General features: G+C 41.1%; 2 protein-coding genes across 3 annotated transcripts in view; both read right to left on the reverse strand.

Moving 5' to 3' along the window:
• Positions 1-640: 640 nt before the first annotated feature.
• Positions 641-6,681, reverse strand: drgx (dorsal root ganglia homeobox). Its single transcript, XM_068723167.1, has 7 exons — positions 6,638-6,681; positions 6,380-6,468; positions 5,448-5,548; positions 4,789-4,890; positions 2,860-3,032; positions 2,452-2,564; positions 641-2,339 (listed from the first exon to the last, which is right to left on the reverse strand). The coding sequence occupies exons 2-7, from the start codon at positions 6,435-6,437 to the stop codon at positions 1,960-1,962; spliced, it is 927 nt and encodes a 308-aa protein (XP_068579268.1). The 5' UTR covers positions 6,438-6,468; positions 6,638-6,681; the 3' UTR covers positions 641-1,959.
• A 1,745-nt stretch (positions 6,682-8,426) lies between these two features.
• The window catches only part of ercc6 (excision repair cross-complementation group 6), a 15,954-nt gene continuing 12,967 nt past the window's right edge, over positions 8,427-11,413 (reverse strand). For both annotated transcript variants that reach the window (XM_068723179.1, XM_068723188.1), the window contains exons 18-22: positions 10,763-10,908; positions 10,111-10,602; positions 9,839-10,007; positions 9,664-9,742; positions 8,427-9,564 (exon numbers count right to left, since the gene is read on the reverse strand). In XM_068723179.1, coding sequence (XP_068579280.1) covers positions 9,115-9,564; positions 9,664-9,742; positions 9,839-10,007; positions 10,111-10,602; positions 10,763-10,908 — 1,336 coding nt within the window. In that variant the 3' untranslated portion in view covers positions 8,427-9,114. The remainder of the gene's footprint in view (positions 9,565-9,663; positions 9,743-9,838; positions 10,008-10,110; positions 10,603-10,762; positions 10,909-11,413) is intronic.

The raw sequence follows: 11,413 nt of genomic DNA on the forward strand, positions 1-11,413 counted from the left end.
GGGCACCATGCAGAACTTAATGATGATCGGAGTCATTATAACTTCAGCATCCTTTGTTTTGGCTAATGATTAAATTCCACAACTACTGTATTCAATTTTAGAGATATAATGTGTTTTTCACGTCTTTTGTATGAGTTGGCTGGATTCTGTCGTCCATATTGGTACATTTTTGGAAAAAGAGATGATTTGTATAAGGATATTGTGTTATCATTAGCTGCCATGTCAGGGGGCTTAACATCTTTGCTCTGGAGCTGTCTTAAAGCAAAATCATTTTATTAGGAGATGATGTTTTTGTTAATATTATTTGTGGCATGAATAGATACAACAGAGTACCTACTATAAAATATTATAATACCAAATGTATGAAAATAGGCCATAATACGGTAGATTCTGATTTAGAAACTTTATTTTAATTGCATTTTGACATTTCTGTATTAAAAGTGGCAATTTATTTGTACGGCTGAATTTTTGTCCCAATGAAATAAAAATCTGAATCTAAAAAGTGTTAATGTCACAAGAAGGTGACTCATAGTCAGTGAAAGCATCACTTTATTGTAATATTTGTAGGGTACTTGGGGTACAACATGCACACATAATGGTGTAAAAAAAAGAAGATGTAAGTCCTCTTTACTCTGTTTACAACCTGGCACGACTTCTGACATTATCTCCCTCTTCTGTGTCACCAGGGTGTCGCCTCATCAATTATTGAACCAGTACTTCATGGTAATACATAATTTCTTATCAATTATTCATGATAATGTGTGTGTAGTTTACTTAATTGTGTTATTGACTATCAAAAGTAATTTCCTGAAAATCCTCAAGGACGTAAATTGAATCAGCCCAACTACTGGTAGTGTGCTCTGCGGTTAAGTATTCTCAATCTGATCAGCTGATCCTTTATTCAACGGTCATTCTAGTGAGGAGAGATATTCAAGAATAATACATCAACAAATGTATTGCCTTTGATAAACTATTGTGTGAAGAGCCCTGAGGTGATGAGAGATGATATTTTTGAATATGTAAATTCAACATTAATAAATAGCATATATCATGTTTAATGAGGTTTATTAAAAAAATGCTCAGAGAGAGGAGGAGAAAGAGGAAGAGGGTGAGCGTTCCTAAAAGTAAATAAATAATAAGCGTCACGATTGCTCTCCTCTCCCGGCTTTAAGGGAAACTGATAAATAATGTATCAGAACAGATGGCTGGAGCGCGAGGCAACAGGAGAGGAACATGAGCGACTACATCTTTAATTGTTTTAAAGAACATGTCACAACAGGACTGGTGTGGTTCCTGTCTGCTGGCACTACAGATGTGCTAACAGAGTGGACGGTACAACCACCGCTCTGTCTGTCTGTATGTACACATTTACACTAAAAATGGCTGATTAATATTAAAGTGCACTTTCACTTTAAAATCAGAAGAATGAGAGATTGTTTGAGCCCATTAATGACCTGATGGCATAAACATTATATTGCCAAAATCCTCACTGTCTTGCCATCAGTTCTACATTTACAGTTTACATGCATTAACATTAACAATGTAAGCATCTGTCCTCTTTATGAAAACGAGAGGAACTCTATCAGGATTTACTTAAATTCACATTATCAAATAGGATTTTGTTGCACACATGTTGTATCTATCTTAGTCCATCAAGTAGAGTCCAAGAGTTTGCGAAGACAGATATAGATCCAAAACCACACTTGTGCTTCTATGGGGATAACAAGGCCCCAAATATTCAGCATTTCTCACAAACAATAATAATTTACTGTCAAATAAATATTTAAATGTTTGCATCCATACATTGTGATATCAATAAAGTATTTCCCAGGCAGGTTTGTGGAGTCAGTCAGTAGTTGTGCTTAGTTGCTCATAGGACCAGCGTAGAGTAGTGTAGTAATAACAGGCACGATCACACAGATTTAGAGTATCAGTACATCCATGTTTATGTCCAGCGCTTCACTTTTTCTCCAGCGATTCCTTGGAGCAGTGAGGGTGTTTGTCAGGACTGCTGCCCAGGACTGGGATCTTGGTGGCCGGGCTGGGACTGGAGCTGTCTCCCCCTCTTCCCACACTGATGGGCACCTCCATGGCAGGACCCACTGTGGGCCTGACCATCCCGGCTGTGCCCATGCCAACTCCAGACAGGACTCCCACACCGGCACCGGGCCCGGTCGCCGCACTAAGCAGGTTGGCAGACTGCAGCACGGCCTCTGAGTGCTCACGGGCCTTCATGCGCAGGGCGGCCACGCTGGCTGTGCGGTTGCCCTGACAACCGTAGGGCGGTAGGAAGGACAAGCCCATGGGGTCAGAAACACAGCAGGAGCATAGGCCGTTACCTGAAAAATAACAAAAGGGGGACTTGTAGTGAGACTACTGAGAGCAAGTTTTTCATCATTACATCATCTTAATTAACATCTCTATTTGCCAATTGATGAGAATCATATTTACCTTTCAGTGTGGCGACCTGTGAGAGGGCCTGGGCGTAGGTGGCAGAGTTGAGGAGTGTGCCTGGTATACAAGACGGGAAGAACGGACCACTTGGACCCACTGTCCTGTTGATACTGGAGAAAACAGACATACTGTATGTTTTAATCTAGTGATAAGTAAAAAACAAATAGTTATATTAATAGCTGCTTTCTCTGTGGCTTTGATTGTTGCATAATCAATTGAATTGTGTTTATTAAGGACACCATGCAATCTACAGAAATGATCTTGATGGCTGCCAGTTTTGTGATGGCAGTTCTTGAAGGAAAGGATATTGCCTCTTATTTCTTTCCATCACCCACGTCTGCAAATCTGTTACCAATAAAATACCTTTTCACAACAAAAACAGCTAATCAATCTGTCTTGTCTCACCTCTGCTGCATCTCCAGTGGTTCTTTTTGCTTTCTGCTGTGGTCCACAGGGGACTGAGAGTTGATGCTGCGAGATGGAGGAGTGCCGTCATTCATCTGCTCTTTCCCTCCATCAGGGTCTGCGCTCCCTCGCTCCGTCTTCCTCCACTTTGCTCTGCGATTCTGAAACCAAACCTGCATGAAAAAAGAAAGGAAAGGGAAGACAATTAAATTAAATCACCAATTAAAACTAGAGAATGGCTGCATTTCCTGACACATTAGCAGTTTGCATCCATTTATTTAATTTATTGAATGCAGCTTTATATCCATGGCAAATTGAATCTTACCAAGTTCTTAATTTCTTTTGCATATTCTTTTTGCATATCACAGACAAACAAATGCAAACTTAAAGCATAGCTTACAGATGGTATTTTTCTATCTTGTTAACAGGTTTAGCAAAGTTAAACAAATGATCAATTTACTTTCAAGAGGTGTTTGAATGCATCATACTAGAGCGCTCTAATTTTCCACAGTCCACGACTTATCCCAAAAAAATCCCCCATCCACACAGCTGAGAACATATAAGTTGTGGTATCTTAATCGAATGAAGGTCACTGCCTATAACAACATTTAATTGAGCAATTTTTCATTATCATATTTTAATGACTTCCCACTGACAGTTGTGCTGCCCGAGAGAGAGGCAGCTATGATGAAGTCGTTTATTTCCCTATTTAGTGATTGTTTGACAACATCAGATTCGATTAGGACTTGGTTCTAGCAGGCATTAATCATGATGTGTGAATGGAGGTTAGAGTCGGTGTGCATGTGCTCTGCATCCCTCCTATTGTACTGGAGATGTCAACAGCCAAACAAAACACGTGCATTCATTCGGCATAAAGAAAGGACAACATTTTGGTGGCAGGACAACAATACAACCAATGGACTTATCTCACCCCTGCACCTTCCAGCTAGAAGTCGCGCCCCCCCCCCCCCCCCCCCCCCCCCCCCCCCACACACACACACACACACCCGTCTCTGAATGGGCTATAATTGCTCCATTAATCTCAATTTGCAGCGTGCTCTTAATGCGGGGGAGGCCCATTGACACTTTACAAAAAGGGGGGCAATAACACTACAACAGAAAGGAAATTTATTTTCTAATAATAATGTAAGTTTAATATCCCTGCATACTGCGGTGGATTCATGTTCAGATTTAATAATAGGAATGTGGTAATCGGATTAGGAGGGGAATAATTTGTTTACAATCCCTAATTTACAACGCTGGATTCCATTATCAACCCCGCCATTGGGTTTAAGCGATAGTAAGATGACCCTGGGGAACAAAAGGCAAACTATTATATTTCCCACAATTAGATCTGTGCGCACAACAAAACCCAAAAGCAAATCTGGAATGCGGGAAATTACATACAGGACACATAACTTAATTACATCTGGCCAAGTTTATAACTGCGCATATGTGCAGGGCAGGACCGGAATATAAATTGCCAAATTTAAGGTGCGTTTGTGTTTTTTTTGTTAGTGTGTGTTTGTGCTTTATAGTGTGTGTGTGTGTGTGTGTGTGTGTGTGTGTGTGTGTGTGTGTGTGTGTGTGTGTGTGTGTGTGTGTGTGTGTGTGTGAGAAAAATAGAGAGAGGGGGAGAGAGTTTTGGAGGCTTCAGGATTTGCCCTCTTTTAAAGCACATATCGTTTCCTGTCTGCGTAAATGGAAAAGGATCTGCATGGATGATGTATTCCTACCTTTGAGACGCGGACAAATTAGTGAGGAACATTATCGCTGGTTAATTATGAATGACCGATTAATCAAGCTAATCTAATATTCACCATTATGTTGATGTTATTAAAGTGCATCGCCGGAATGACAGAGTGGCTTAATTTACCCTCTCTTGCATGGTCAAACGTGCCCAGGACACATTACGTTGCTGCAGCCTACCTGCACCCTGGCCTCGGTCAGGTTGATCTTCATGGCCAGCTCCTCCCGAGTAAACACGTCAGGGTAGTGAGTCTGGGCAAAGACGGCCTCCAAAGCCTCCAGCTGTATGGACAAAAAACACCAGTTACACTTAAAATAAGTTTCTATTGATGCATTTCTACATTTCTAGTTGTTTAGGCTTTTCTTGTCTTCTAGTTTTCTCCTCCTTAACGATCGAAAATTAGGTCACATACATTTGATAGGGATAACAGACTAATAAAAGAAAAACGTAAAGTGGCCTAAAATAGGCGTAAATATTGTCCTAAAATCTAATTGGCTGCATGCATAAAGAGGGCAATTTACATATATGCGCAGGCATGATCTTCAAAAGGACATATTCATTTCTCGAGGTTTTCTAATATTGTATTTTTATTTTCATGTGTGTGAGGCACTGATAGATTTTTCTTTTAGGTTTTCATCGCTTCAAAGCAATTGTAAAAAGTCTTATTCTGTGTGTCCATTGTAGTTATCTGGAAAACACAACTTTCTGCCAAAGTCCTTCATTTTGAAGTGTTTTATTATTGTCCTACATTTAGTAGTGGTGCACTATGTCCGTTTGGCTTTAAGCAAAGTTTCATTTATTTCTTATCCTGGATATATTTGTTTTGGATGATAATTACCTGTTGCAAAGTAAATGTTGTTCTGTTTCTGCGCTGTTTTCTACGTAGAAATCCATCATCAAAATCAGCCGGGGCGTGGTTGCCAAAGCCACTTGAATTCACTGAAAAACAAAAGTTTATTGAAGAGAAATCAGTCACTTAAAATTCAATTCAGTTTCCAATTTCATGTTTGCATTTAAATCAATTCAGTAAATATGTTGAAAAATAAAACCTCCGTCTAAAGAGAAAAAAAACAAAAAACTATACATTTTGGCCAAAGCCGACAAGATCTCTGGCACATTATGTATTTCCATTAGTTGCATGAAACATTGATGTTGGGTGTCTGAGGGGAACCATGACGGACTAAGAGCCATGACACCCAACATCTGTGACCGGGACAAAACACCCCCTCTGCCCTGGGGCCAAACCACCAGCGCTTCTCACAAAAAACACCCAGCAGATTGATACAGCAGAGTGAAAATAAGACTTAACCCCTTTCATCCACCTTTACATTTGTGGAAAAGAGAAATTACTCGCGGATTTAGATTTGTATGGAGTTACTTTAAGTATCAAAGCCATTCAAGTTTACATTTTTAAAGATGTTTTCATAATGTTGTTGTAGTGATTACTAACTGTGGAGTATGACATATTTTAAGTCTCCCTTGCATAATAATAACGTTTTATTTTACAGACCTGTGTCTGTTTCATTATTAATTAAAGGTGATCATTTAAAAAAATTAAAAAATAAATAAAAAGAAAGCATCTACTCGGGCCTTTTATTCTCGGTCCTACAACAACAACAACAACGCACACTTTGTGCGCGCAAGAACGCAGCCTGAACATTACAAAAACTTTTTTAGACTCTGGCTATAAAGTAGCCATTATAAATAACTTGCAGCTGTATGAAATCAACAGAAAACGATTCTGTGAAAAATGCAAGAGAGGAAACTCACATGTGTTGGAGCGACAGCACTCTCCGTCCAGCTGAGGCGGACAGTGAAAGTAGAACATCCTGACGGGTCTCTGAGCTGCGAACCTGGACCTGGAACAGAGACAAAAGTTTCAACCCAAAGACTCGGATCGTCTGCAGCTATTACCGTGCGATTCAGTTCTGTGGTGGAAAAAAAATGAACACATTTAATCGTCCCAATAAGAGGTGGCGCCGTGCGGGACTTCGGTAGATTCAAAGTTGATGAGAGATAGCATCCTACCTGCAGTGAGGATGCTGATGTGAGTGACTTCCCGCTCTGGAGAGAAGTGGCTGCTGCACTCCACTGACTTTCTGTCTGGGAGTGTCCAGATCTCTCTCTCTCTCTCTCTCTCTCTCTCTCTCTCTCTCCTCCACACACACACACACACACACACACACACACACACACACACACACACACACACACACACACACACACACACACACACACACATCTCTCTCTCTCTCTCTCTCTCTCTCTTTCTCTCTCTCTATCTCTCTCTCTCTGTGTCTCTCTCTGGGAGTGTCCAGATGTCTCTATAACTGTATAACTGTCTACAGAGTGTTAAGGCTTTCAGCTAGTGTCGCAGAATCTCACGCCTAATTGGTCCTAATCGGATTATCACGGCTTTGTCTCTCTCACCCCCAACCCCTGGTGTGTGTGTGTGTGTGTGTGTGTGTGTGTGTGTGTGTGTGTGTGTGTGTGTGCGTGTGTCAGAGGAAGATAGAAAGAGCAAGAGAAAGAGGGAGAGAGGGGGAGATGTATACCCAGGGTGGTAAACGGCAGCTCTGCTATGGTGCCAAAAAATTCATCACAAGTGATTGTTATTCCAGAGTCAAGCATATTCCCTAACCATAAACATGCACACATACCCGCTGCACTTTTTATGTGGTTCTTTCATATATTAAAAAAAGGAGGATGACTGCTTTTGGGTTTTAGATTGACTGTCGGGTGGGTTAATTGCTCGTCAGGGTGTGTTAGGGGGTCCACTTTACAAGGGGTTGCGCATGTAGAACACTCACAAGGCCAAATTTTTGATTTTGTTCACAGCAAGGGGTCCTGCGATTTATTTCGCTTCCTCAGATAAATGATCTGCTGCGGGACCCTTTCAATTAGTTTTAAAGCGCATCGGGGACGGCAGAGAGCAGACGCCATGCGTCTCTGAGGTGGAGGCAAAATGAGGCTTCGAGAAGCAGCTGAAATTTAGAAGAGGAGTGCGGGATTGGACTAAACCACATAAAGTGCAGAAAATCCCTTCTAATGGCGCGTAATTGGTTCTGTAATATCATTACAGGCGGATAATGGCCAGTTACAGGGCCCCGCGCTATTAAGGGTTTCCCTGGCGTGCAGCGTTTATGTTATTAAAGGGGGAATATAATGATATTTTAGTTATTAAATGCGCGTAATTAATTTATGCACCACTGAAAATAAAGTTGTTATTATGACCTCAGTGAGGTGCGTGGAGAAAATTGAAATCAAATAACGGTTGATAACTTTATCCCAATATTTGGTCTAGACAACTCCGACGAGTGTGTGTGTGTGTGTGTGAGAGAGAGAGAGTGTGTGTGTGAGAGTGTTTGTGTGTTCATGTATACTTCCTGTCAGCGGCTTCCGTCCAGATGATGCTTAAGTGTCTTAATGAAATTACACTCGTTGGTTAGAAACAATTTTACAAGTTAACTTTCATTATGTACAGCGGGTTTTGAGTCCCATGTTTACATGATTTCTACAGCTGTCTTGTACCGGACTTTCAGGACCGTGGTCAGCTCCGCACAGCCACACGCAACTATAACTCACTGACGGTCTTTCAGTGCACTTAAACCACATTTTCAAACTAAATACATAAATCCATATCTACCACCATTATTCTGGTGAATATGGATTTACCACATAACTCATTTGTTTTGCTTGGTAATATTCAAGGGCTGATCATCTTTGAAGTACAATGATTTTTTTACATTGTTTCGTGCTAAGTCAATAGCCTTCCTTTACTCTAATCCTGTTCAAATAACCAAACATGGAAAAAGCAAGCAGTTACAGAGGTTTATTATCTACAATAAATACAAGGCTTTTACGTTACAAAATATGGCAGGTAAATTACTCTGCTTTTTGACAATATTTCCACAAATAGGAGATAGCTCATTTTAATTTTACTGAAGTCAGTAAGAAAAATCGTTCATTACAAAAACTACTAAAATCCGTGGAGATTTAGTCCTATTTACAAAATGACACACTACTCCCCTATTATATCTTATCGAAGCATATTACAAAATCTGACAAATGAAGCTGTCAAATCAAACACCACAACACATATCTCTGAGTAAACCATTAACACGGTTATACAGTTTTAACTTTCAGACAAATATCAAACAAGTGAATTCAAGTATAACCAGGACCATAACCTGGTTTGTGTTAACAAACACAAACCAGCTCACATTGCAACCGACTTTCCCTTCAAGATGTAGCTCAGATACCAGATAACATGATCTTACAGTTTATTGTACTGTAAAATATGTCAATATGGTCCTTTCATAACAAACCCATTTCAATCTAGTTTAATCAATGTATTTTTGTTGGACATACATTTCAATTTGACACAATATAACAAAAAGTAATATGTAAGATGTTCTAGAATTAAACTCTACAGATTCAAAGCTGACAAGTTCTCAAATATGCATCACAGTTCAGGCTTTCCTTCACTTTCATGTGTGCCTCCCTCAGCGGAAGTGCTCCTTCAGTCTCCACATGCCCTCCTGACCAGAAGTCCTCTGGAAGTCACAGATGCTCCTGAGCAGCTCTCTGAAGACAGGCGCCTGTTTCTCGGTCAGTCTTGGTTTGAAATACTCCAGCACTTCTTGGGTGGTGGCCTGTCCGTCCACATTTGCCTGGAAGGCTAAGAAGTTGCGTACATCCACCAACAGCTCGTCATGCTCAGTGGGTGGAGCTGGGGGGGAGCTGGTTCCTGGAGCTCCAGAGGCATCCTCCTCTTCTTCTGCTTCTTCTCTTTGGCCGGAGGGCATGCTGAGGTGATTACGGGCTTTAATCTTGGCCAGCAGGGAGGAGGAGGAGAGTGGGGCGGAGTTTAAGTCACTTTCTGCACCCTCCCCACTGAAGTGAGCTCCTAAACCAGGCTTCTTTGACACAGACTTCTTTACAATATCAGAATCCTAAAGAGAGAAACAGAGGAATTCACACAACATGGCATCACAAATGCAAAATAACATATCAATAATATGTGCATCTTTTCATAGTAACACTGCTGTTACCTTGCATTTGCTCAGAGTGGGGACAGACTGAGCAGAAGGTGCAACCAGGAGGGAATTATTCTTTTGTCCAAACCGTTTCCTGAGAGAGCAAACCAGGGGAAAATTGAGATGTGTGATTCACATGAGATTAGTGGAGCTCTGATCAACCCAAGTGTGTCAGTGTGAGACTGTGTACCTTGCAGGTGGAGGAGGGGGTCTACTGAAGGACAGCCTGCACTGCTGGCGAGAAACCTTCAGTGCTTTCAGGGCATCTTTGGCCACCCTGTTGGCTTCTGCCTCCACAAGAACATAGTCAGGGTTGGAGGACTCCATGATAGTGTCATGCTGCATCACACTGTGGATACCTGGAGATAAGATAAGATAAGAGTCAACAAAGAAGAGTATTTTTCGCAAGGCTTACGAAATAAACCATGTTTGGCTGATGGGGTTTGTGCACAAAAGGCCTACCAGATTTCTTGAAGAGCTTTGCCAAGACATAATCATCAGATTTCTTCTCTGTCTCATTGTCTTCACTCTCCTCTTTCTGAAAGGTTCCTTTCTTCACCAAGTGAGAAATGCGGTGGCCTTCACACCGAGAATCCTTGGAGTGTTTACGCTTCTTATGTTTGTATTTGCCCGAGGCGACTGAGTCGCAGTGCTTCCTCTTTTCCCTGCGTTTCTGTGGGCTACTCAGGGTCGAGTCTTTGTCTCTGAGCTGGTGAGATTTTGAGTATTTAACTACTGGCTTGGCTCCGGCCCAGTCTCTGTTGTTTTGTTCTGTGTGCTGTATATTTGCTGAAATATTTGGCTCTATAACCACGTTATTTTGGTTAGTGCATTGACGGTCTGTTTCATTCTGGTTTGCTGAAGAGTGTTTATGTATGTGACTGCCATGGTTCACCCTGTGTGATGGCATTGGCCTCGGAGGTTTCTTGGGTGCCTTGACATCAGAACCTGTACCTGTAGGACGATCAAAACAAAGCCTGCTGGTGAATTCTTCCAAACTAAGTCTATTTTCATACATTTGTCTCAGGGGGGCTTCAGATAACCGAATAATTCCACAATAAAATGTCTCTCTGGGAAGAACAAAATTAACAAACAACAAGAAAAATCTGCAGACCTGCAAATAGAGCACTGGTCTCTGTTCCCTGAGCTCCATCAGGGTCAGACAGTGTGAAGAGCTCATAGATGTCGTTAGACTTGAAGAACCGTCTTTGTTTGGGGTCTTTCAGAACACGGTTGGTCAGAAACTGTTTGAAGATTTGTCTGAATCCCAACAGATCAAATATAGAATTAGACACTTCTATGTAATTAGTTATTTTACCTCAGCAGGCAACCGTGATCATCTGTCACCATAGAGTAGTTTGGCTGATGGATGAGAAAATTAGTTAACTGCATTACTGTAGGTTTCAAAATAGAATCCCTTCAGGTCTTTTAACTTGCTTTTTTGAAGGCACTTTACAGACCCTAACCAAACAGAGCAACAGTTTAGAAGTCCTAGATTGGCCGTTTAATAATGCAGGAAAGCTTTTCAATTACTGAGACCTGGGATAGTGCAAGTAGTAATACAGCAGTGATGTGAGCAATTAGTCATGTCATTACCAATATTCACGAATGCGTGAAGTCAATGAAAAGATAAATAAAATGCAAGACTGCATGAGACATAGGCATAAAAGCCAGAGCAGGACTATTTTTGACCTCTTCTTAATTGATTTCCATCTTTGAATATCATAGGTATAAAGTGCTTATGGCCAAACATAAGAAGAAAAAC

This window comes from Cebidichthys violaceus, unplaced genomic scaffold, assembly GCF_023349555.1.
Source record: "Cebidichthys violaceus isolate CVI_PGR_0920_01 unplaced genomic scaffold, fCebVio1.0.p SCAF_10, whole genome shotgun sequence".
Lineage (NCBI taxonomy): Eukaryota > Metazoa > Chordata > Actinopteri > Perciformes > Stichaeidae > Cebidichthys > Cebidichthys violaceus.